General features: G+C 36.7%; 5 protein-coding genes across 6 annotated transcripts; 2 read left to right on the top strand and 3 right to left on the bottom strand.

Moving 5' to 3' along the window:
- Window positions 1-536: 536 nt before the first annotated feature.
- LOC124405725 (intraflagellar transport protein 56) lies at window positions 537-4,348 on the bottom strand. 2 transcript variants are annotated; one of them, XM_046880879.1, is made up of 7 exons: window positions 4,238-4,348; window positions 3,544-4,070; window positions 2,934-3,036; window positions 2,645-2,854; window positions 2,139-2,445; window positions 1,380-1,620; window positions 537-806 (listed from the first exon to the last, which is right to left on the bottom strand). In XM_046880879.1, the coding sequence occupies exons 1-7, from the start codon at window positions 4,238-4,240 to the stop codon at window positions 695-697; spliced, it is 1,503 nt and encodes a 500-aa protein (XP_046736835.1). In that variant the 5' UTR covers window positions 4,241-4,348; the 3' UTR covers window positions 537-694. The 2 variants fall into 2 exon arrangements, with proteins under 2 accessions (XP_046736835.1, XP_046736834.1); XM_046880878.1 differs by having other exon boundaries at window positions 2,934-3,183.
- Window positions 4,349-4,625: 277 nt separating this feature from the next.
- LOC124405730 (60S ribosomal protein L14) lies at window positions 4,626-6,169 on the top strand. Its single transcript, XM_046880885.1, has 4 exons — window positions 4,626-4,724; window positions 5,130-5,231; window positions 5,556-5,750; window positions 5,941-6,169. Exons 1-4 carry the CDS (start codon window positions 4,641-4,643, stop codon window positions 6,121-6,123), a joined length of 564 nt encoding a protein of 187 aa, XP_046736841.1. The 5' UTR covers window positions 4,626-4,640; the 3' UTR covers window positions 6,124-6,169.
- A 106-nt stretch (window positions 6,170-6,275) lies between these two features.
- On the top strand, window positions 6,276-7,289 carry LOC124405731. Its single transcript, XM_046880886.1, has 2 exons — window positions 6,276-6,705; window positions 6,801-7,289. The coding sequence occupies exons 1-2, from the start codon at window positions 6,495-6,497 to the stop codon at window positions 7,106-7,108; spliced, it is 519 nt and encodes a 172-aa protein (XP_046736842.1). The 5' UTR covers window positions 6,276-6,494; the 3' UTR covers window positions 7,109-7,289.
- Window positions 7,208-10,773, bottom strand: LOC124405723. Its single transcript, XM_046880875.1, has 10 exons — window positions 10,609-10,773; window positions 10,389-10,525; window positions 10,092-10,252; window positions 9,843-10,002; window positions 9,501-9,753; window positions 9,294-9,428; window positions 8,459-9,211; window positions 7,949-8,394; window positions 7,682-7,780; window positions 7,208-7,572 (listed from the first exon to the last, which is right to left on the bottom strand). Exons 1-10 carry the CDS (start codon window positions 10,631-10,633, stop codon window positions 7,390-7,392), a joined length of 2,352 nt encoding a protein of 783 aa, XP_046736831.1. The 5' UTR covers window positions 10,634-10,773; the 3' UTR covers window positions 7,208-7,389.
- A 1,532-nt stretch (window positions 10,774-12,305) lies between these two features.
- LOC124405735 (lipopolysaccharide-induced tumor necrosis factor-alpha factor homolog) lies at window positions 12,306-24,812 on the bottom strand. The gene is made up of 4 exons (XM_046880892.1): window positions 24,716-24,812; window positions 14,168-14,260; window positions 13,854-13,998; window positions 12,306-13,759 (listed from the first exon to the last, which is right to left on the bottom strand). Exons 2-4 carry the CDS (start codon window positions 14,241-14,243, stop codon window positions 13,657-13,659), a joined length of 324 nt encoding a protein of 107 aa, XP_046736848.1. The 5' UTR covers window positions 14,244-14,260; window positions 24,716-24,812; the 3' UTR covers window positions 12,306-13,656.
- Window positions 24,813-27,379: the final 2,567 nt, after the last annotated feature.

Below are 27,379 nucleotides of genomic sequence, written 5' to 3' on the forward strand. Positions count from 1 at the left end.
TACATGTCCACGATGTAGGTATAAGGCACAAGTTCTACGTGTTACATGACTTGTGTTAGCTGCTCAATGCGTGTTAGTTTCTCACTGTCACATGAGCATTAGTCAGGTTGGAAAATTAAAGGTGTACACTGTAATTCGGATTAAAGGAAATTATTACCGGGAAGAGATCTGACCGGAAAGTTGCAAATTGTTTACGAGACATATTAGTGCTTGGTTTTTTATGTTTCCACATAACGCAAAACACATGAATCTTTTTGTGTGCCATATTTCATGGAAAGTATAGGATTGTGGTGAAAATTACTCTTTTCCTTATCCATATCGTTAGTATATCTTATTATTCATATCGACGTTTTATAAATAAAGCCACAATACATGGACGGACTGGTTTCATAACTTAAATCCCTGTAAATATACATACAACACGTATATAATACACAAACGCACATACTCACGCGAAATGTAGAGTAATTTCATATTTTCACGTACCGCATCGGTATTTTTCTCTCTAAAGTGTCGAGGTCAAAAGTATACATTGTATCCAACGATAAGCGCGTGATGCGATAAGATATCAAGTGTAAGAAATTTAACGAATGGCTGATTGACTTTAGAGAGAAACAGCCGCGGCAGCATTTTGCAGATAATTATGCAGGTAACTGACGTGCGTCAGTTTAATTGGAGTTGAATGTTCAATTCCTTAGAAGTTTATCCTGTTGTCTTTACCCCACTTTCGCATAACTCGCGATATCTGTTCTACCTGTGAGTTATTCGTATTTCTTAGCAGTTGAATTACGTCCGGCAACAGTTCTCTGTACACGAGAATAAATAACTGTTATAAACACGCATCATCACAGGATGCCGTTCTTTGTATCAGGGTAATTGTAAGCTGTCACTTTTTAGATCTCATCATTTTTGCTACGTTTTATATGGCAAGCATAAATTCGTCCTTATACATTACATGTATCAAATTTTTCTTCCACACCTGAGAAATCTTTTAATCCCATAGTGACTATGGTTAGTGAATTGGAAAACTATACAGAATGATTGATAAAATGCAATTGTCACTTCAAATTTTTGGGAAAAGTTGTCTAACAAAATCAGTGATGTAAGACCGTACTAGGTGAAACTTTCCCTATACAGGAAAATAATACTAAAAGTTAAAAGTTACCGCATCAAGGATAAAATTTCCGACAAATTATCAATTTTTGTGAACATTTTGCTTCTCTGGTGAACTAAATTCTGGATTGCAAACAAGAGTCTCGGAATTTTTCTGGTTAGTGACTAACCTAATGACGACTTCTCAAGAACACAATTTTTAAATTATTACAGTTTTCCTATGTGCGTCTTTTTCGTATTACTTCTTTTTTTTTTAATATACTTACTTTGGCTGTTTTCCTGCTACAATGTACTGAAAGGTCCCGCAGCATGCTCCTCTCTTGCCCTCCCAGTGCTCAGGACTTGGGTCCATTCTCTCCAGCATATCAAATGCTTTAGCCGCATGCCAAAACTCCCCAACTTTGTAGCAGGTATTTGCAATTAATTGCAAAAGGTTGAAAGATTCATTGGATGTTTCCATTTTTAGGTAAAGCTCCCAGGCTAACTGAGCTTTCTTGTTCATTATATCTAAATATACACAACATGATGTTATTTTTAAATATTATGGACGGAGAATTTAGTTTCGAAATTGAGGTGATGTGATTAGCCTTGATTATGCGGATACAGAGCAGTACAGTGATTTTCTGGGTAGTTAATTAAAATGATAATGGTTTCCCCAAACCAGTCATTAACACAAGAATTTCATTAGTAAAGGCTTCATATCTCATAAAGGTGCATATTTTGTGACAGGAAATATATGGCTGGATTTTTACGGACATCAAAATGCAGCCGCGGTATTTTGCTACCTAGTTCTAGACCAGTAGGACTCATTGTGCTGCCTGTGAAAATCCCCCAAAAATGTAGATCTACAGTTTTTTCAGAGATAGCACTGCTGTTCCTTGTAGTTGTCTACACTTATCTGCTGTAGACATAGTTCGACATGAATGTTTTCGAGGATGGCGTTAATGATCAAGACTTGGCATTTAAAGGTGACAAAACACATATGAAAAAGATACAACATTTCTCTCAAAGAAACGAATACTTACAACAGTAAGAAAGTAAGCTGATGTAGACATAGTCATTCTTGTATCTCTCATTCCGAATCATGAGAAAGGCATCTTCAGCTTCCTTGAAATACCCAGCAGCTGTTTTAGCTTGGCCATAATTGAAATTGAATACATCTTCATTGAAATAGTAGCTCTTTATCGAGTGTAGATAGACTAAGACTTCTTCGAATTGCCTGAACAGAAAGAAACACGAAGCCATGCACTGACGACCTGGAATTGTGTCACATTCTGACACTGATGATCCGACTAGTTGAAAATACTGCTGGGCTGTCTTTATGTTCTCCCTCTAAAAATATTTCACCCTCAGTTTGACGGTAAATTGAAGGTGAAGAAAACTAAAAATAAATGAAGAAAGTAAAAAACTCACAACCAGCCAAAAAATAAAAACGCAATCAATAAATAAATAGCACATCTATCCATGACAAATAAAAAATGATATTTTCCAAATATTTTATCCACAGGTTGCATAATGTGGATAAACTTACAGAGCCTGTTTCTTGACCAATGGCGGCATTAACTACTCCCTTCAGTATATATTCCTGGGGTACGGCTGGCTCAAGGTCTTTAATGAGTTCAAAAGCTTCTCTTACTTCGTTTTGTTTCAAGTAATATATAACGAGATTTAATCTAGCTTCTGGTATTACATCTACCAAGCTAGGCAATACTTGAAGAGCACCTTCGCCACCTCTGAATACCTGAAACGATGCAGAAACGAGATAATTAAGGAGTGGAATTATTGAAAATTTTAATCTTTCACTTGTATTAAATACGTACTACTATATTATGTCGTATTAGATCATGCCCAAAGCTGAAAGAGCTTGATGTTTGTTCCATAAGTTGTTTCATCTCTGCCTGCGCAGCACTGCCATTGTACAATCTGAAGTGATTGCAAGCTTTCAGGTTGATCGCGATTGCGCTGTCTGGATGCTTTTGCAAATAAACTTGAAGAACTTCTTGAGCGACGTCGTAATAATCCAGTTTGTAGTAGCATAGAGCTACATACACGTTTAAGGCTAAGTAGTCCCTAATGAAAATATGAGCAAAAACACATTAGTCATTTAATTTGGCATAACTTGCTTAATTTTTTAGGTATGCAGGAAAATCAAAGATTTGAAAGCGGGACATAAGGATAGTGGGAATATGGATGGGGTACCTGGTATTCTTTAAGAGTTCAGCTATCAAGTATACTTCGGATTCTTTGCCACTCATCGAGGATTCGTTCTTCAAATTAATCGGTTTACTAGAATAAATGAGTAACTCGTTTCTTTCAACTTAATTTAGAAGAAACTCTGGCAATGTTTGATTACAACAACATGCTGCTTTGCTAATTGTAGGCTTCCGTTCAATTGTATGATGTGATTATTTTTGTCAGTTGAAAACTAACCTGTTTTCCAGTAATATTCTCTTGTATATATCGATGGCCTCCTGATAGTGAGCCCTGAGATAATGGATAGAAGCGAGACACAGTTGATCCTCAATAACATCCTCTAGCATTTGGTGGTATTCCATGAGTTTTTTCTCATCACCCATTTTGTGAGACAGGTGAAAGAGAATCCTGATTTTCAAACGGCTGTCAGGGGATTCTTCTACAACGTTCAACGCTTCTGGGTACATACCAAGGTAAAAATAACAACATGCCAAATTTGTAGCGAGATCTACAGAAGTATTTCCTTTCTTTCTCATATTCTCATATACTTTGGCAGCTCTTTTATAATCGCCGAGGTGAAAGGCGCAGTAACCAATCCATAAATCTGTATTTATCGAATTTTTTTCATTTCCATTGTACTCCAACAACGTCAACGCTCCTGTATAGTCTCGCTTTTCAAGGAATTCCTCCAACTTAGGGATCTCCTTTCTCGAGGCGCTTTTCTTGGTGCCATCTGTTACGACAGGTTTAGCTCTGGATAGTATCTGTGAATAAATTTTTAATTGCATGATTTACTATCTACTAAAATTATGCATTGACTAGCCCAGTTGCTGGGTGATGTGTATTTTTTTTCCATTTTATACACAAGTGTCGAAAACATGAGACGGACTTATTTTACTTATTAAGATTGTTACTGAAAATTCAACATTACCATATTTGCAAATCAGCGGATATCGTCGAATATAATATGCTCACTAGCTCATAAATGTTTCACCACAGACTCGAAACTATCGCGGCCATGTCTAAACAAATCATTTTCAAGCGTCATAAGCACCTCATAAGCCAATCGATGATGAGATTTGAAGCCTTGTCAATGAAATAAGCTTTGGCCCAACTTAAAACTCTATTAGCGCCATCTAGTCTTGAACGCACAAACTTTCCCGTTACTGTGACTTGTCAGGCTATTTTTTTTTTTTTTTTTTTTTTTATTCTGATAATTGATTAATGGTAACTTAATGCGGATACATTCTATAAAATTGAAATTTGAATGATTTTTTCTTCATTTTCCTTTTCGAGAGATTGCGGAATTAGGTAAATGTGTTGATTAGACAGTCATGAGCTTGACTACTTTTCTCTGGGCGAATGTCCGGCAAGTTCCCATTTCAGTTTTTCAGGTCTTTCGCTTCCGGTTAACCATGGTAAGCATGCTGTGGCTCTTGTTATAACGTCAGTTTTCTCAATAAAAGTATCGAATATTATTCAATTTCCCTATTATTCTAACACGAATGTAATCGGGTAAACCGTGAAAATGAATTTGTGTTCCGAGTGTAAGAGGAGAACAGTTTATTGATGGGAATATAACCTTTTTACAATGCGGCTCATCACCAGCCACATGGCATACGCCACTATTTCGTACACGTTTAGCCGCAAATCCAAATGATCTCAACCATAATTTGAGACCGATTCCAAAGTCTCGGTTTGTTCCAATCCAATTAGCCCGATTCGACCCACAGATTTCTTGATCGAAACTTAAACTCTGTGTAAACGTTTTACATGTTCTCGCACAATTGTTAGTCTTATTTACCATTCATTGTTATTTACAGCCGTTCAAGAGGTTCGTTGAAACGGGCCGCGTCGCCTATGTCAGCGATGGGCCCCATGAAGGCAAACTTGTCACAATTGTTGACATAATTGATCAAAACAGGGTAAGATTCTTTAGTTTGTAATCAAATTATACGATTTTTGACTTGATGATTAGAACCGAGGTTACATTGAAGCAAGAAACCGGTCGCTTGATTTGAATAATTTCAATTAATATTTATGAATTGTATTTCTCGAAATCAAGATGCTCTCACTGTAATCCTTTGTTTGTCTGGTCAATATTCTTAATGATGATCCCAAATTCTTGATAGGAATTGCCGGCTGATACATAATTGAAGATATCACACTTTTTCTGAAAACACTCTGATCCACCAAACAATAACATTGTGTGGGAATGTTCGGCTCTGAATTTAATCTTGTATTTCCAGGTGTTGGTTGATGGACCGGCTGCAAATATTCCCAGAGGTCAGATGCGCCTTAGCCAATTACACCTGACAAAATTCCGTCTACGTTTCCCATTCACTGGCTCGACTCGCGTTGTACGCAAGGCATGGTCTGATGGGAAAATTGATGAGAAATGGAGCGAGTCCATGTGGGCACAAAAAGTAGAAGCCAAGAAAAAGGTATGGGAGATTACTTTGAAAATCTTTTGGCCCGCTAATTTTGTTTGTATGATGAACCTATATTCTTGATAGGAATTGCCGGCTGACACATAAATGAAGCCATTATTTGTCTGATTTGATTTAAAATTGACCATGCTTGTGTCACAATACCGACTCTCCAAATTAAAGTGATTTAATAATAACTTCACAGCGAGCTGCCCTTAGTGACTTCGACCGATTCAAGCTGCGCAAAGCTAGGCAGGTCAGAAATAAGTTGAGGACACATGCGTTCTTGAAGATTAAGAAAAAGTCAAGGAAAGGAACTAAGGCTGCCGTTACGGCACCTAAACCTGGCGCAAAGAAGCCTGCAGCCAAGAAACCCGAAAAGAAATAATTGTACAACCTTTCGAAATAAATCCATACCATAAAAAATATTATCTGTTTAATTATTCCAGAGGTTAAATATCCCTTTAAACAATTTTTACAAATACCTTGCAGTTGGCTAATTAAACGTGTGAATACAGCCCGAATTTCATTAACTTGGCAGTTGACTTTTCCTTCCTCATTGCTTTTTTCTATAGTCGTTTGTTTCTGTATAATCAAGAGAAATCTTTATGGGTAAAATGTAAAATGCAGTCAAAATCCACTTCTACTGACAACGGTGAGCCTCTTGGGGCAAAGAAGATGGATAAAGTTGTATTTGAACAAATCTGTGATGCAATATTTATGTTGATACCTGAGGGTAATGGACTCCCATGATTAGTCATGTATGTAACTCCTATTATACATTCATATTATGCCCATTTGGTAGTCCCACGGTTGAAGCAGTTATTCTTGAGCTGGAGTCTACTTAGCACTGAAGAAAGATCTCAACTAGATTCTAGAGTTTGTACTTGGTATAATCCCAGTCGTCGCCAACTTTATAAACCTCTTCGAGAAGCCCTAATCCGGTGGGAAAACGTTCAGGATACCCAAGGTTCATATCTTTGATTAGATAAAAAAAAAAGGATAGTCATGCCTTCTAATAATACCATGAACTCCATAAATTGTCTACTCAAATTTTTTTATCAGGTGCTCCAGGGTGTGAGCCTGGTATGGTGTCATTTTCTTGCGACCCTCAACTAGAAGAAGAGTTAGTTAATGTAATCTGCAGCTTGGAAATGATGTTTGCCAAGAGCAGAGACAGCACAGATGAAATGATAGAGGGCAAAAATATTCAGTATGGAAGAGTCTTGGAAGAAGTATCGATAAGTGCAAGAGATAGCCCTAGATCTGGAACTAGTCCAAAAGATCGAACTCCGCACTCGGTTCACAGTTGCGGCCATATCACAGATAGCAAACATTCGGACGACGATCTCAGTGGATATTTGACTAATTAAATACGCTGATTTTGCTCAAGTTTCAGATGTAATCCTGTAAATATAGTTCAGGGGAATTCCTGAAAAAGATTGACTACCATGTTATAGAGAAAATGAGAATAAGTGTTTATTATTTTTTTTTTTTTTGCAATAAACACGGTTTGTCTATATTATTCGATAAGACAGTTGTTGACGTGTATTTCGATGTTGGTACTAGAACTTTACAATACAAACTTCAACGATGTTTTATAGTTTGTTTATGATATACAGAGTCGAAAAGGAGAACTTTCATTTACTTGGGACTACCTTCTTGCTCTCACTTTCTTTTCTACTTGTTTACTGTGAAATCTGAAGTCGTCGTTCTCGTCTTCACTCGAGCTTATCTCTTCTTCACAAACCTTGGATTTGCTGATAGAGTCGTCTTCAGACTCATATACGTACATATTCTTAATCTTCACTCTTTCTTTTGGAGTTAATGTATACATCTGGAAAATGGGGGATTTTAGTAGGAGTCCAACTAAACACATGAAATAATAAAAAAAAAAATACATTCGTGTAAAAATAACATGGTCCATGTCGAAGATCAAGGGGTACCTTAATAAAAGTTTTGTAATTGCCTAGTGTGGCGTTCAGGGAGACATCGATGTCTGTACGAAGTAGAGGTACAACTGTTGAATTACACGTCTCATCAATCTATAATGAAATAAATCCGTTTTATGATGTACATGACCTAATATACGGTTGGATGTATACGTATATGTAATAATATGCCAAAACGATTGACAATAAATTTTCTATTTAATATTTTAGTCTCATATGACAATGTGGGTGAGCTGTTGCAACAAAGGTATCACATCTTACCGAGATGTCTTCCTTCTTGCAGAGTACTAAAGGTGCACGGATCATTTCCTCGTCCGTATCCATCGCCTCAATTTTAATTTCGGGTTTTTCTTCATCAATGGATGAATTGTTGCTGGTCAGAGACACAGAGCGTTTTCTTTTTTGAATGTTTCTGCATTTCGTTTTTTGAAGTTCTTGTTGAAATATATTGTCTTCCTGTGGTGAATTTGTAGTGGTTGGATCTTCGAGTAATTCGAATAATTCGTTATTTTCCACTTTTATAACGTTCCTTTTTTTCCTTGCTCCCTCGTTTACAAATCCAAACATATCGTCATTATCCATGTCGGTTTGCTTACGTGATTTTCTTTTATCGCTTATATGGGCTGAATTGGACATTTTGGTATCTGGATCTAATTTTTTACTCAAAATTTTTTCACCCCTCGGATTTTCCTCCCTAGACTGCTGATCTACAGATGTACATCATTTTATTACCGATGTGTAATTGAGAAGAAAAGTTATTGCCGAGTTTACCTGTAATGCTTTCGGGCTTCCTTAAAGAGAAATTTTCTTCATCTTCAAAATCATTAGGGGCCGCTTTTTTCCATGACTTATCTTTTGAGGTTGATGGACTGGAAAGAAAATTACCACCAGATTTTCTTGAGGAACCATGTGCATATGTTTCGTGAACATTTTTCGTTTTAGATCTGTCTGACAGTTGTGACTTCAGCTGACGAGTAATACGTTGGCCAACTATTGGGTTCGTAAGAACCTTAGACTTACTCAGCACATTGTCAAATTCATTGACATCACTTTTTTTAGCATTTGTGTCATTACTATCAGACTCAAAATCAGATCCTATTTCATCTATAATCAAATATCCATCTCTAGATGATTCTTCGGATCCAAAAGATGGTCTTTCTGTGGATTTTTTATACACTATTGGAAGCGGAGATGAATCTTTTACATTTTCTGCATCGGCCTGTTTTGTTCCGAGTAATGGTATTCCTTTTCTTGAGTTTCCTGCCTCTTCTATTTGTTCCGAAGGTGTAAAAGATTCATTGATTATAACGTCTGTTTGGCGAGGAATGGTTGACAGCATATCTTCCGTGTCGGGTGCTAGAATAGTGCTGGATAGTTGAACATTTTTATTTCGCCTACCAACACCTAGCAATCGCTTAAAGTTAAATTTCGGATTACAGTATTTCTCAGTGGAGCAATACAATATTGCCAGCGATATTTCAGATTCTGGAATCAACCTTAGTTTCTTTTTTTCCAAAGTACTTTCTATAAAAAAAAAACAATGAGTGGTTACAAATGGAACAATAGTAATGACTTATCGAAGGAAGCTGGTGAAGAGAAGACTTACGAATTTCATCATACGAAGCTTGGGAGATGTGCAAAGGCTGTGAAGTGCTGTTCTCGAGTTGTAAGACGATAAAATTTTCCGACGAAAGTTGCTTTACATCCCTTTGCCCCTCAATGAACAGTTCCAATTTGCCCCCTGGAATATACATCGTATTATACCTAATTACCATGTGAAGAATGAGAGAAGAAATTGTGGTTCAGTATTTACCTGCACATTGAACTATATCTTTCAGTCCACATTGAGAAGCTGATAAGCACACGAAGCAGAGATTTCTGAATAGAACTTTGCGACTGGTGTTTGTTTCTATAGATACACATTCACTGTCAATCAATCCTTCTTTTATTGAGGGCAAATAATTTTTTACTCCTGGTAGCTCTTTCTTATTCTCCACACTACGAATAACTGCTCGCCAATATGCCATACTAACAATTTGAGTACCAAAAGCCAAGGCTTGCACAACCTACATGTTTGCAAATAGGAAATAGTATTGGACAGGGTACTGCATAAGTTTGGTTCTACACAATAATTTTAAGTACAATACCATCTAACCTGAGCAGTAAGTGTGGCATTCGACACAGTAAGATGCGTGCAATATTCTTTCCATTTTTCAACAATCACGCCGTCCAGTGTTTCAACAATATTTTGTAGTTCTACTTTTTCCTCAGAATTTAGAGTCGATGTCGATATTATGAGAGGTATATAGTGAAGCCTGAAATATTATTAAATCGTGTAGTTAAATATTTTACAAGAAACAAAAGACATATTTTTGTGTACGATACATAGGATATGAATATTCACGTGAATATGTGTTGCTGCAGGCCAAATTTGATTCTGTCTTTTTCATTGAGAACGTGATCCCCTGGTGTAAGTTTGCGCTGTTGATTCTCGCTGTTTATTACAAAGGTTCCATACTTGGAGTTGGTGTCTTGGACAATCACTGTAGAGCTCGGTTCATTATTCTGAAATATAAAATAATGCCGTTACAAGGATCCGATTGTAGATGCAGCAAGCGACGAGCCTTGTCACTTGTTGTAAATGATCATAATACTAATTGTAAATGAAAATTTGTAGATAAGTAAGTGATCAAAGCACAACCTTGAAATTAACTTTCGGTCTGACAGTAACGGTAGCATGAAGTTTACTGATGGAGGCATCGTCTTTGAGAAGAATTTCATACCCTTCCTTTCTGCTAACGATCATCAATTTGTTCGGTTTTAAATAAATAATATCACCTAAAAACATAGTTATGGCGCATGATTACATTCTGTCATTCTGTAGGTTATACAACGACAAAAGGGAAAAGGAAGGGAATTACCTTTAAGGCTCTTTAGGTACCACATGATTGGAAACGTTATTAGTTTGCACACGATACAACATAGACAACTGACATGATACGATGCCGAATTCAACGAACGAACATTTAACAAGCGCCAACACGATACAACACTGACGAGTCTGACATTTTTATATCCAGAATTTACCGCGCACAGCCGGCGTGCTAAATCTACACGATCTACACTAGTGACAACTCTCCATGTGTTTCGCAATTCAAGCCGTTAGATGGCGATATAAATCGAAAAAATCGAGAGATCGAACTCGATGAATAAGAATGGGCGCGCATAATTTGAATGAACCGATCAACAGATGATCGATGCGCCGTTGATTCAATCATATCGTTGACTATATGGATCTTCAGTCACACTTATATTGATTGATACGGTATTACGATCGTAGTAGTATATACTTTTTGCTATGATATCCATTCATGCGCACTTCATTTGGATCTACACAAATCCAGTGAGCAGGTAGGTCAGACAAAGAGAGTGTCTAATTCGATAGACTAAAGTTAGATTTCAAAATTTAGTCACGTTTCGACTGACCCTACTTAGTTTTATAAACAATTTGATTTTCGAAATACTTTTGTTCTATCGGTCTGAAGGGATTGTGATGAATTAAGAATTTGTCTACGTGTAAATTTAGGCAAGCGTGAAAATATTTATTCATACGACGCATCTGATAATAATATTACAATATGCTGTCTGCATGGAAAACATTTTCCAATTTTTAAATATATTTCCGTAGAGAATAAAAAGTAACATATGTTACATATATATAATATATAAAGACATAGCTACAGTCTGTAGTTTGTCAGAAATATTCAACATCATCTTATTTAAACCTTTAGTTTACCATCGTCACGCTTATTTTTAATCCAAACGACTTACGCAAAGATCATTGAAATGTCGTTTCAAGTTCCAAACATCATAATTAATCCGGGCGAAAAAAAACCGATATTGAAATTCTCAAGCGCAGGTTCAGAATGTAAATATTTTGCAGCTTGAATTTTGATTCTGGTCATTGACATTGAGTTAAATGTAATGTAGACACAATAGTGTGTCTCAATAATTACATATTAATGGAATACACTACACCTTGTACAGAATAAATGCTTCAAGTTTCTCTCTTATAGAAGTTCATGCAGCAATTGGGATATATGGTCGCTAAATACGAAATACACCAAACGCGATAAAATACGAATACCGTTAACTGACATTAACGGAATTAATTATAGACGGTTTGCACTATAACCAACTGCTTACTGACTATACATGTATAAATCTTTATAAGGCTGTCATATATAAAATGGCAGTATAACAGGACACTTTGATTCGTTATTTCATCATTTCTATTTTTAGTTATTTTTCATAGCAGCGTTATCAAATGTTAGCGCCATTATTTAGCCCTAGAGATTACTTTTCACCGTAAATTAAAATGGATCATGGATTTCGTATGAATAGAGTGCATAAGTCTTGTATGAATGTTTATACATAGGTATTCAAATTACAAAAAAATTTTGGATTTCTCTTACCTCTGCACTCAAGGAATCCCGAAATGTCATTATACGTGACCGTATGTATATGTATACTGGAGTAGTATAATAAAATATATTTATATTGTATATATTGCATCGTTTATATGAGATACGGACATACAATAGAACGAAGTGCTTTGTAAGAATGCCAACAAAATTTATTCACGTGAAATAAGTACATCAATCTGATTCGATTGCAAAACAATAAGTTGATTCATGATTACTGTGCATATTGTAACCACCCCACGTGAAAAAATTTTCATTTTCAAGGTCACATAATTGATAAAATTGTCAGATTAATACTTATTAGTTGAATGTGGTCAATCAGTTAATAAAGGTGTCCTTGGTCGATCTACAATTTGTGACTCTCATCGGATTTTCATATCAGTTTTTTTATTTTTTTTATTTAAATAATTACCGAAAGCTATTACTTGGCTATTTCATCTCCACGTTGCGCCGCATAATATAGCAGCCTTAAAATTTTCCTTCTAGCCAGTGGGTCGAATGTCAAATGCTTTACTTATAAGTAGACCGTGGTAAAAAATTGCAATGACGACGCGACGATAGATATTTTATTACACCTAAATGTGGTTTCATAATTCATTTGCTGAATGTTCATTATTGGACGATGAATAAAAATATTTTTTTCAATCTTGTTTACGTTTAACAATTATTATGTCTTATGTATTGTATAAAAATTCTAAAAACTAAAATTCGTCGATTACAGTAAGCAAATGCTTTTGTTGGTCAGATTGGTTTGATTGAATTTTACTTCTTCTATATACGCTGTAATGCAATAACAATAGTTAAGAAAATAAGATTACAAGCCCATTTGCACTGTTTCTTTTATATCAAGTATAGTTTTAATAATAAACGTAAAAAGAACAATCCTTCAACAGCTAGGCAGTTGTGATATTTTTTTAATGAAAAGCTCATTACATTAGTCTTGAAGTAGGAAATAAAGAAATTTCCCAAAATAGTTATGCGTATAATGACTTTGTAAACCTTTACAAAAATGGAACAGATCAATCGATCGAAGTTGCTAAATGCGAGATAATTTTTTATATTTTAGTTACGCGCAATCTGCAATATCTCATCAAGTTTTACCAAAAATTGATTACGTTTGTATATGATATAATATAATATAAGTATATTGATTTTTTCTCTTAATATCTCAAAAATTGACTTGTAACATTTGTTTATTATTATCCCGTTTTTCCGTAAGATTTTATGTTGGCTTAATGTACAGATATAAGTTTCAATGTATATATGCAAGCATGTGCGTGTGCGTGTTGGCTCGTGTATTATTTATACGCGCTTTGTATTCGTATATAAATATACACGGCATATATATAACATAAATCTAGAGGTAATTTAATTATTTTTGAACTGTTTTTTTTTTTTATTTTTTGTTTTTCTCTTTTGTTGATTCAGCAGAAATATCCACTGCGATACTTTTGATATAGAAAAGTAATTTGACTTTTGACGCGATTAATTGTTGTATTCTCCAATGTATGCATTGCAGCCTGGGCAGTAATGCTTCTTGGACAAGCAGCTATCGATGCAGTATGGGCAAGGAGCACACGGCCAACAGCTGAAATTAAATGCAAAATTTTTCAAACGGTTATGCCTGTGCTATGACTTCCACTGAAATATAATTGGAAAAAATGAATTATCGAAAATCTCACCCGAATATGCAGAGAAGTAGAGCGATTATGTGGGTTTTCGTTGATGAAGTCTGTTCAACGCGGGTCGCAATATTGGCACGGCAGTTCGGGCATGTCATAGATACAGAATCGGGCCCCAAAGCCGGTGTCTGGACGATGACCACGGCTGAAATTTGAAGAAGCATTCATTTAACAACTTTAAATCTTACATCAATAATGGACGAAATTAATTTTGAACAATTCGGTGCTTCGTACCGCAGAAAATCGTTTCAACTGCGTTTTTATTTGAGAAACGAAAAGCAACGAGCAATTAGTTATAATGTCCAATTACTTACAGGGTTGAGTCGACGGTGGGGGGCCGTAAGCGGGTGGCGGCACGAAACCGGGTGGAGGCATCTGGTTTTTGTCCATTGTTCAAGGAAAATTGCCTGTAAGAAAAATTAAACACGTGATATTAAGAATTCATAGATCGACCTATTTAGTACAAGAATTTTAGGTCAACATAAGATCACGGTGGAACAGAAACTCGAGCTAGAAATTCATTTTACGCAGACGTATTATTCCATAGAACTTATGTATTCAAGTTAAATTATATAATTAATTCACTCGAATAAAGTCGATAACACTAGACACGTAATGTACGTTATGTAATAATAAATTATTTTCGTGAATGTTTTGACTTATTATTCTCCATATTTCCATTCGAATTAAACCATGGCAGACATTATTTGGGCGCGGGGTTCAAAGGTCACACCCAGCGCCGTCATTCTGACCTACAAAATCAATTATGGGAAGAGACCTTCGTGCCAGCGGACATTTTCCCTACTTTTTTTATACGTAGAGGGTGGCGTAATTGTGTCATGATGGACTCGCAACGATCTCACGGTTTTCGTTACAGGGCGTGGCAGCTGGGTCTATGGTTTATCGCGATTGACCCGGCAGCTTCGTATATTATGCTAACAGCTTTACGGCGAACTGTATCAAATGCCCGTATAAGAATTCTGCGAGAATAAAGTCCGTTGTACGGCGGTCAGCAAATTGCGTAAGACGCTATAAATATACATATAAATTTCTTTCCTCGTCCCTCTTCTCTTCTTCTTCTTCTTTCCTTTTCTATCCTTTCAAACGTTTAACGTATGTACAATATTGTGTGTAACGCTGTACTCTATTCGAGTGTTATTTTTAAGCTTCTACATCGAAACAGCAAGCTAAAATACCGAGGGGTGTTTCAGAGTCTGCTTTAGATCACGTTGTACATCCGAAAACGGCCCGGCAGCTATTCAAGATGTTTTTAGAACTAAAATGTATGATGAAGAAAATGAGAACGATAAGAATTTGATTACACTGTTAAAAATGATTGTGAATTTTCTATACATTTACCGTGTAAAATAGTTGTCGAATTACAAAATTAGATTGCAAATTTACAAATTCGGTGGGGCGATGTAAATTACTATGTAGTTGTTCTAAATTTACAGTAAAAATGTTTGATTTCACTTGAATTTATGTCAAAATCACAAAAAAGTAATTTTAATTTACTAATTTGAGTAGTAAATTTATTGTATTTGTAAATTGAACAAACGATGACCGTATGGTGAATTCAGTGTTCCGTATCCGAATAAAACTTCCAATTCAGTGTAGGAAGTTCCATACAAAAAATTTGAACAGTGTGATAAAAAAATTCCTCAACCGTGATTAGTTCGAATTGATTTTATTGTTAGATGGCAATTTGAATATTTTGACAAATGTGTAACGCCTGGAAAATTGAAATGCTAAGATAATTCTATTCCTCAAATATCATGGAAAAAACGATTAATAATGCAGTGATTCTCAATTAGTACAGCCTTCCTTTGATTTGTTGAAATTCAAAATGCGTCACACGATTCCATTGAAACCTCAGAAGCTGTTACAACTCGAGTTGTTCGAATTGTTCGAAACTACGATTTTGAGGATTGAAAAGAGTAACCTTGTTCAGATCACGGATGAAATCAAGCATTATACAGGATAAGTGGCGTTTACCTTATTGGAAAAAATCGAATTGAAATTAAAGTTTCTATTCACAGGTTGTTAATTTGGTTCAAATGTGGCTGTAAAAAATGAAGCCATTCTGTTTTTCTGGGCAATCCCAACTGCACGCCTGCTTCTCGAGTTGTGAAATCAATAATGATTCGATGCTTAATTTTTTATTCTATTCACGCGGTTTAGTCAGTGAGCTAATAAATAATATATTTGACGTGCAGACTATCCTGCCCCCATAAAAATGTCGGCGATGATCTCGTCATGATAATAGAATGTCACGTCGTGTGAATAAATTTATCAATTATTTACCTCAACCAAGAGGTGTTTCATTGAAGCAAAAGTTAACACCATGATTGCATAGTTCACGATTACTTATATTTTATAGTTATTACGAGAGGTTACTTGGCAAATAATTTTACTTTCATCAGGTGATTTCTCACGATTTTTTAGATTTCCTATTATTTCTTAAGATTATTGAAAGATTTGTCTATTCCTAAATCATTGCTCGTGACTACCAATGACTACTAGGACAGAATTCTGTTTTAATATTAATGACTTTTTTTGTGATTTCCGAGATTACTAAATTATTTCGAATGATATTGACACCATGATCAATTGAGTGGGAAATCCTTGATTTATACCATCGCACATCAGGAGACAACCAGCAAAATAGATATTGTAATGAAAATTCAAAACGAGAGATATTGAATGATATTTACTGTAATCTGACAGGCAAACAAATCAGCACGTAATTTCTTCTGATAAAAGATAAGCAAGTGATTACGGTGTAGATATGATATCGTCTACTAGACAATCTATCCGTAGAACAACTTTTGAATGGAATGCGTGCAAGGTTAGAAGTTCATTAATGTGTTTATGAGAATGGAAAAAATCTTACACCGTAAAATTCTTCCAAATGGATATTTAATTAGACATCGTAACGACGCGATTGAGTTTCAGGTAAGCGACCGACACTACAGGCTTATCGAACTTTTCAAACGCTTTCCGACAAAAATACTGCTTCAAAATAGAATGCAACCTTATACGCGCAGTTATACCTCTCATGTAGTTGAATTTTCAACACCTGCATGTACAGTACAGATGTACATATACATTCGAATAATACATATATAGAGGATATAAAAGCGCGCGCGTTTGTGATTGTTGAATGCCTAGTCGGAATAACGAGAAGGATAAATCTCTTCGAGAAATAATATCCGCAAGATATAACATTCGGGCAGAGAATGCTTTTCTATAGATGTATATTCTTTGCTTTGAATTACAGGTTTCCCGTTTCTACGCTGGAGAATGTACCTATACGTATTTCTTCGATAGCGATAAGGTAAACCGTGAGCACACCTGCAGTCTCGATTCTACGGTATATGGCAGGAAAAAGCTCGTTTTTCAGTCATTGCGGTCACAATTCATATCTCGGTTACACTAAAGAAAAAAAAAATATTATTAAAATATTAAATATAATTTCAACGCCAAATCCATTGCCATTGTGGTCAGAGCGTTATTGTTATACTATGTATACACACGTATACAGTATAAGTATAAATACAAGTACGTTTGCACTTTAGTTCCTGGCGATCGATTTACCGAGAATTCTACGTGCATGGATTGCTCGTGTATCAGCTTATCACACTATGAAGCAAACGGGGAAAACGTATATTTGAATAAAATAATAATTCGGGAATTACTCGATGACGACAATATCGCACGATATTGAACTTTGGAACTCGATAATGTCTCTTCGTCTTCGTGGAATACATATTCGTGTAGGCATGTGACCTAGTAAACTGGTGAAAATTACACGCTGGCGTAGTTTTAAGACATATAAAATTACACCCTGGGGTAGAAACGACCCCAAAATTTTTTTTCGTTAATTTAAAGTACCTAAATCTAAAAAAAATCTAGTCTGTAGCGCCATCTAGCAGTTTTCATATTTTGTCATATAACCTATATAATTTGAAAACGTGACTTTTCAAGAACATTATAAAAAAATTTCAAATCATAATGTTTAATAGTTGATTTTTCATAATGATTTTTGTCGCTGGGGTACAAACGACACGAGTGTGTTTAGTGTGTAATTCCACAGAAATGTGTCAGACAAGGATTGATAATACGATCACTACACGTCCGTTTTCACATCGATTCAATCTTCCACACTGCACTCAAGCGAACGTGAATATTTTGTAAGCGGATGTGACCGGTTCGATTATTAGTTGATGAGTAGTTGCTTCATGAAAATTCTAACTGTATGTTAAATACAGTCAGAGTGAACCGCGTAACCTTTATATCAGTAAACAAATTTCTTCTTTGCTCTTAACAGTACGGAGAGGTTAAAGATTAAAACAGTTTAGATTATTAGAAAAATTATATAAGTCTGGTATTTACGCAGAATTTAAACGACAGAATTACGTAACGCGAAATACTGATGAAAATAACAAGAATTATACTACATATTTTAAATGGATTCGACAATCCCTATATAATTATCTTTATACTGTGGGAAGTATATAATAGAGAGAAACAGAAAGGAAGAAAAGAAAGGGAAGAAAGAAACATGGAAAGAATACTGAAAACATAATTTGCGGGAAATGTGATTTGATTTTCTCTGATAAGTTTGATTTGCGGGAAACATGATCTTAAGTTTCTTTTAAAGATGGAATAATATGCTACATTCGTCCCGCTTTTTAGGTGAAAAAAGTTAAAGTTACGATTGATTCGGGAATAAAATTCTTATGCGTATTTGGTGTGCTTATTGGTATGTACGTATGATGGACACGTTATGCAAATGTCGAGAGAAGCATGAAGGTTGTCCAGTTTGATAGCGTGCAATACAACTGTTGTATAGTAAATTTAAAAGTCTCGGTTACTTGATTGTCAATAATTTCGTTATTTATATTTTTCCAACCGAATAAAAGAATTACTTCAAATAATTCTCTGCATTTTTTCATATCCCTCGTTTGCAATTTCCATTTAGTTTCCAGTGCGGGACCGAAAAGATATCAAAACGATTATAACTAAAACCACAGCTTATTCTGCTTACAGCTAAGCGATTTGTCGAACATACTACGCAAATACGGCAAACAGAGATACGGTACAAAAAAAATTATAACCACTCCAAGGAGTTTTGTCTCTGTTTATATTTGTTGATTCATGCGATTTATCTTTTCCAAAGATAAAGCTTCGCGCTGATTTGTTTTGCGAACACCGGTGCTATGTATATAAGTACGTATACATATACGTTACATGTTGTGTACGCATAATTATAATAGATAAAATATTCGCGCAGAATCTGAAACAAGTGTTAATATATTTAATGAGAACTTACGTCAACGTATATCATGCATAGGGCAAAAAAAAAAAAAAAAAACAAGAAAACGAAAAATTTCGACAACGTATCGCGCAAGTTTATCAGAAAAGAGAAGACAATTTTACAGTGTAGGATTTACCGACAAAAAATTAATCCCCTGCACAAACATATAGAACATAAAATTTTCAATACACGGTCTGTCGCAATTTTGCAGTGATTCTTCCTTTATTATTCTGTTTTACATTCGACATTGCAGCGATTATAACTAATCAGTCCCCACGGCGATGCAGTATCACGGTTTGGAAAAATGCGATAAGCCCGAACATCTACGGATAAATCGCGGTAGGAGAGTAAAAGCAATACTGCAATAGATAATATCGTCGCATACCTTGCAGTGGCCTGGGGCAAAAATAAAATTCTGAGTCGTTATAATTACAGATCGTATCGCTTCGTTGCGGGACAAAAGTTCATGTTAATGCAGTCTATAATCAATTCTTAACGAAGGTTTTCTATCCCCGAGCGCGGGAGTGTGAAATTCATTCTAGTAGAAATATTTGAAATTAGACATTTTTTATTGAAAAATAAAATAATGTATTGATTTCTGAACTGATTAACGAAGGACCGTACAAAAAACCTTTGCCTTTATTCCAAACTGTTTTTCGACGTAAAGGGTTAGCGAAAGCCTGTAATCACATACGTATTATTATATACCTATATACTTATAATATATTAGCCGCGTGCAATCTTCAACAGGTGTCCCAGAAACTTTCACCCAGTTACAGTTTTAAATCACTATAGATACGCAACACGTGTGTACTTCGCATTGTCGTCAGGTATTGATGTAAGTGAAGAAAAATAAAAAAAATAACAATTATTTGTATCTAATTTACCGGTTTTACTTTTTACAAAAAAAATCTTAGCCTCATTCAACACGCTGATGTTTGACTGGATGTTATGTTTATTATGTGAAGCTTGGGCAGATCGAATTGTTATTGTATTGTTAGAGACAAATGTATAGCTCTTCTCCTACATCAATTTTTAATGCATTTATTATTAAACTTGGGTGCTGCAACGCTTCTCAGTCTGTTTGATAAATATAAATCTTGGATACTCGTTAAGAAATGTTTAGTACGACCTTCAAATATTCCAAAGATCAATTCGTTTAAAACCAATAAAATCGACTCGGATGAGAATAATGCGCCTAGACTGCAAAAGTGTCACGAAATTTATTTAAAGTTAAGAGTCTTTCGACGAAAATGGTAATCCAATTCAGTACGAAAAGGATTGATGTTAAGTGTTAAAAATTTTTTCCTAACTTGAGTGACTTTTAAATATACGTGACATGGTTTGATCTCTTCAAAATTTCTTGCCAGTTAAATATAGCTTTAGCTATAAATCTGATCGAATTTTAATCCTCGTTTTATTAACCGTATGTATAAAAAATATATGCATGTGAAAATGCATCTTTCCTCATATGTCGAAAGCACAGAGTATAATAAACATGAAGCTGAAGAGCCAGAGCCAGGAGCCAGAGTTGGCAGGCAAACGTGTTAAAATTTTTAGAAATAAAAAAATGTAGTTCAATTTTACCCTCATAATTCCACCAAATTTTCATATTCCAACTTCACGACCTACTATTCTGCAGTCAGCTTTAGCCTCGTAGTATAAACGACAAATTTCTCAAATCAAACACACGTATGTGTGAAAAGTTGACATTACTAGGCGGGTGTAGGGGTTTACATATTCGTCAAAAGGATTCGTCGATTTAATCAGCTTGTGAATTGGTTGCTGTATGGCAAAATAGTGGAGGCATACACCTTCGTTATGATGGCGATGCGATGGCGCCTGTACGTCCCGCCGCTTGCGTCACCGCCGCAACAGTTTCTTTTTTTTTCTTTTCTTTTTTTCGTTTACTGTAGCTTCGAGACGTTGTATCATAGGTACAACTGTATACGATAATGCACACTACACAAATATCACGTGAATACAATATTTTGTCGAGGCTGTGTGCGTGTCTATCTATATATATGTATACACCTCTGCTCGGGCATTTCGTGTCATACATACAAATGTCGTATACACCAAGTTAAACCGCATATAGGAATATTGTCTAGTGTTACGGAGAAACCTGTTTTAGAAGAGCTACCCGGCCGGGTTTTATCCTTCTCTCTCTCTCTCTCTCTCTCTCTCTCTCTCTCTCTCTCTCTCTCTCTCTCTCTCTCTCTCTCTCTTTCTCTCTCTCTCTCTCAGTTTACTCGTATTTCAGCCGCGCTTCGTACATGCATACATGCTGAGATATCAGTGAAGTGAAAGAATTCCAAACTCTGCGCGATGCGCGCGCATTGCATGCGGCGACTTTAAGATGGAATCCCCGATCTTTCCGGCTCGGCAAGGCCGGCTTGGATCGCTCCGTTCGTTTCTACGCAGCGGGCGTGTTCTCCCAATCACGAATGCTTGCTTTATTTTTAATTCCTCTCGCACCGCCGTGTGCACGTGGCGATGGTGACCTCCGACTTGTTCGGCCATCTTGGGCCAACCAGTGGTTGGCAACGAGATACTCGGGTACCTGCAGTCTTATCTTGAAAGAATTCTAACTATCAACAGTTTCCTTCGACGCTTGGTATTTATTCCTCGCGCATTTTTCACCCTGCTGGATTGGGGTCGATGCGTCATTCCAACATTTCATCTGCCGTACAGCCTGAGATCACGTGGTACAGCATCTGTAGCTGTATCATCGAACTTCGCTTTTCGGCCTATCAAGAACCGCCCATGGTTTAATCTGACCAAATGTATATTCTTCCCGTTTTAAATAACTAGGTTGCAGCGCCGCCAACGTTTCTTGGCTTTCATTTACAGTCATCAATCTGCGTGTATGTGGGTTCGACGAATGACACGTGACAAATGCGTGTCGATATGTGAAAGCACGACGACAGCCACGTCGGTGGTTACCAAGTCGGAAAAGTCAGTAGCTTGAGCACCGCTAAATTTGCAAAATAAAACTGCAGCTCCCTCAGGACGTTCAGAATTTTGGCTTGCCAATGGAAAACCGCAAATCTAAATACTCATTACGTTCTAGGTGAGGTTTGAGATCCTCGGATTAGTCCACGACTAGGTATTCTATATACGCCTTAATGTCAATGATCCCGTCGAGCCACGTATTTGTCTATACATTCCCACCAACAAACCAGCGAGTTTAAAATGTATAGGAATCATGGAGAACCCTGAGGCATTCCGTTGAGTCGACTTGATAATTCATAATAAGCACAAGGACAGTCTGTCCAATGGTTTCCGAAATCAGTTCATACGATACATGACGAGTGCGTTGGTCGATTTCGACGTTGACGTATATGCATCCAAATACCAAAGTCCACGATCTCAATCGCGAAAAAAGGCTCAACAGCCCCGTTCTATACGCAATTATAAAGAAAAACACCCCACTTCATTTTCATTTGACGCAGAAATAAAGAAATCGCAAGGATTCTACGGAATTGCATTAACAAATTCGTAGAATTCCTGTCATTTCTTCATTTCTTCATTTCTGTATCATCAAACGAAAATGTATTGGGAGTGTTTTCCTTTAGAAATGCTTACGGGGTGAGGCTGTCAAGCCCTTTCTTGCGTTCGAGATACGTGGAGATGGATGTTTGGAGATATATACGTAAACGTCGAAATAGTCGAGGGCACTCCCTTAATTTTTCCGCCCTACTTGAACACGCGTCGACTACCGGTAACATCGTGTTTCGTGAGTCCACCATTGGAATGATCGAATATTTCGCGCGAGCGCAAACGTTACACGCATTATATGCCTGTTAATTTTAATCGATGACAGTACATACGTAGAAATTAGGTGACGTACAAAGATTCGGAGAAATGCATTAGATAAACGATGAAATTATCGCTATTTTATATCTTTTATCCGAGAGCCGGCACAGACTCTGACAATTAGTCGATGATCGTATGTTGTGAAAATGAATCATCCCGCGTTTGTTGTCGCTCATTATTCATTGTCAGCCTATAGATCCCATACCCCGGTTGTGTGTTGTAATCCACACGCGGCAGGGGGCGAATAAACGATCAAACTGTATACTATTCACGAAGCAATTAATTATAGGGAAACAATTGACAGTCTCGGAAAATATTCCGGACAGTTCATCTCAGGTTACATAATCAACCTAATCAACAGTCGACAAGTGTATCGCAATTCAAAACTGTTCCACCGAATGTATGAAACCAACGACTGCTAAGCGTAGCGTTCGAAAACTCATGGCGTGGCAACCTGATGCTAAAAATAATACAACGGCTGTTTACGTAAGCGCGAAGCGAGCGAAGGCGCACGCATGAACATCGTTCAGCAAGACGCATCGATTTCATTCAAAACTCGATTTTCCCCGACGAAATTGTTGCAGGGATTAACACATAGAAGTATAAAAGACGAAAGAAAGATAGTGAGGAAAATTATACCGTTATCGATGGCCCAATTCTGTTTCCGATTGAGAAAAACATTCTCAATCCACTTCTATCTCTTATCATCATTTTTCATCTAGGATAATATTAGGTTTCGGGTCAATGATCGAATACTGTCAACGAGTGCCACTAATGCAGGGGATTTCACCCGAAACCGGCATTTGAGCATTTTTCTCTCTCTGTCTCCCTCTTTTTGTAAATCAAGAAAGGATATCCTTATCCAGCATTGTTATGGATAAATAAAACTGATCTATCTATGTATCTATGTATCTATCTATCTATCATATATCTATTTCTCACTCTATGATTGAATATCCAGTGTTCTACCAATGCCTCTGCAAATGTACATATGTAGTTGCATATCTATATAATTTTAACCGACGCCCGTGTTGTCCCGCATGGTCAACGAGACCTACTTTGGACCAAGTTTCTCGTACTCGATGTGAACAGCTTTTAAAAATTTCTCCACAACCCTGTGCATACAAAAAAGCACGTTGCCTTTGACGAGTGAAACTTTGAGAGGCAACTGAAGAGAAAAATTTGTAAAGTGACACAGACTGTGCTACGCACGTAATAAATACATCCGCAGGTACGCCAGCAAACGTCACAATCCCGGAGCAGTTGTGCTTCGGCAAAGAGAGACTCATCGAGTTACTTCTCTACAGTCGTCGTAAGCGTGCACGAGATAAGGAAATTCCAGCGCAGCAAAGCCGCGGTGCATTTCTGTATGCACATAAGCCGTAATGTCAACGAAGCCGGCCGGCCAGCTGGCATTTCTAAAAGTTGTTTATACCGAGTACCGAAACAAATTCTGCCCGAATCGCGTACCGTTATCCGTGCAATGCGGTATACAGACAAGATCGTCGACTCGCAGGCTCATCTTGATGGCACTTTCCTAGCTGAAGAAAGAATTTTTACCGTCCTGCGTAGCAATTATATGTTCGAAGAATAAAAACGATATGAAAGACACTTGGGATTCTTTTTTTTCTCATTATTATTATTATTATTATTATTATTATTAGCGCCCGAAGGCAATTCGCAGGCCGTTCGTTATACGAGTGATTTCTTTGTCTTCACTAACCTGGGACAATTGTTTGGAATACTTCGCTCGAAAGCTGTGCGTACCGGCGTAGTTCTTGCAAGTGACTGTTGCGGCGATCGTAGAGACGACGCTCGGCTATGAAGCGAGTTTGCTTCGATGCTGGTCGTCCTCCCCCCTCCTCGGGATGGTGGGGATACCAGAGCTAGATAATATCGCCACCAGTACCGTCTTTGGGAAATTTTGTTTCTACGCAACCGGCTTTCAATGATTCCCAGAATTTTTGACGTCCCGTTTCTTCTGTTTCCTTTTTTTCCTCTCAGCTTAGTTCAAGGTCGTTGTGTTGCCGGATTTTTGTGATTTTGGTCCTAACCTACGCGGTTTCTCCAATCTTGAAAGTCTTGCTTTGAATTGTTCAGTGCGAAATTACAAACATTCGAAGAAAAATTATGTCATCTTGAGAATGAATGAATGGATTTGAATGAAAATTGGTACTTTTTTTGAGGTTTTTTACTCACTGATCGCGAATGTATAATCAGATTTCTAGAATTTTGATTTCGAGTATTCAATGCTTAAAGGTTATTTGGGTCGCTGATCGTGAACTCGACATTCGGCTAGCAAAGTTCGAATGAGATAGTGACATTCTTATCATTATCATTCAGGTTATTATTAGTTTAGATTGAAATGAGTTTAAAGGCTGGAAGTTTATAGACCCGCACAACTTACAGTTTAAAAAAAAATCAAATTGCGTTTCCTTGAATGTGTTATTATCTAATCGTCCTTCCGTTGCGTCATTTGACCGTTATTATACATATACGTTGGCTCTTAATTATTTATGCAAATTGTATTCAATGATGCCGAAGCTAGTCGCCGATGTACAATTTTTATTCACACTTTTTTTCGGTACGATATTCAATTCGAAAGTATTTCATGCAGACGATGTTACTCTGGAGTGACTCATAGATACGGGCATATTTTGAGAAACATCGGCATGACATTACAGTCCCATATTTTTTACTAGGGATTTGGGGGACAAGAACAGGAGCGGCTTATGAACTGAGCGGACTGGGTGACGGTCTATGGGCCCCAGCCCAGAGGGCCTCATTTGCTTCTTTAGTTGAATATTTTTAAAATTATTTCAAACTAATTGTATTTCTTAGTGAATAATTTTGGTCATATGAAAACAAAAATAACATCAATAAATAGACATTGAATAAAATCTTGTATGGTGATGATCTAGTATATGGGATGAGTTTAGTTTTCTTGAGACTAAAATCTCGGCAGCGTTTTATCACAAAGTTGTAACTTCAGTGAATTTTTATTTACTAAAATGAAAACTTTTTTCCGGGATCACGAAGTGTCTACGGCCGTCGATTAGGAGTCACTTGATTCTTTTCTACATAAGAATGATGGTATCACAATTTTTTAACGCTAAACGTAAAAGCATTCCACAAAAAGAAAATTGAGTAGGTATGCGGTTTCAACCAATGACGTTAAATTTGAATAGATAAGAATTTTGCATTAAAAAAATCTTACAATTCCGACAGATGTTCCCAAACGAAAGTGATAGAGAGTTAGAACTTCGAAAAAATTAGATCACGTATGTTTGGTGCAATAGAAATACGAAAACAAGCGTGTCGTTGTGAAACCCAATTCATTTTCACTGCCAATTAACACAATTAAGGAATATATGAAACAAGACCCTGTGAAATGTGTCAGCCTACAGGCACGATCAACCTATGACTCGGCCCTGAATAGGCAGGTAGAGGAATAGAAAGAGAAACTACGTAGTGTTATCTCCGTTTTTCCTCACTCTGAACCCTAGACGAAGGGAAAATCTGGTGCCCCATTGTGGCGCCACTCTCTTATAGATCGTTGCCATGGTTCCAGAGGAAATTTGGCAACTCCTGTGAACTCCGGAATCAGCTATTACGAAGCCAGCGTGCGCGCTGACGCCAAGCATCGATCCGATGCTTTTTATCATCTAAGCTAAAGAGAGACGAAATTTCACATTCAGAAATCGTGAATGGCTCATTTTTCTTTCTTTTAAGAACGCTGTTGGATTGTTGATGGATTTCGCGAGTATTTGATCAACGACGAAATAATTTTTTATATTCTTCGCTATAAACTTTTACCATGGAGATGATCGAACTATGATTATTATAGCGGATTTGATGATTACATGAATATACTTACGTATAAACATAAGTCAGACACTCGTTCACGTTTTGATATCAATCGTAAATTTTTTCTTATCAGCGATGTACTGCGAGGAAAGTTTTATGACTATTCAAGTCTATTTATGCACTCTGACTAGATGATAGACGTTACTAGTTGCGTGATCTCGTGCATTTTATTTTCTGATAGCCCTTATCTAAGAGCCACCGGATACGTGAGATCGGACAGTCGGAAATTACGTCTGTTCGTTACTGAAATACAGTAACATTCTACGTTTGATTGAATCATCGCACCGATAACGCTCACAATCAGTAGGGGGGGGGGGGGGGGGGGGGGATTTTTGTTAATTTTATTGATTCTATTAGTAGTAGAGGTAACAACGCGATCGAACGTGTCCCCGGATCTTCCTTACACGTTGCTGTTTGTTTAAGGTCAAGGAGATGGCTCGCGGCCAGAGCCGTTGTTATTATTGTTTTTTAAGGTTATACATTCAACTCGAATCGACCTTGGGACGGTCAAATGCACATG

This window comes from Diprion similis, chromosome 4 (genome assembly GCF_021155765.1).
Source record: "Diprion similis isolate iyDipSimi1 chromosome 4, iyDipSimi1.1, whole genome shotgun sequence".
Taxonomy (NCBI): Eukaryota; Metazoa; Arthropoda; class Insecta; order Hymenoptera; family Diprionidae; genus Diprion; species Diprion similis.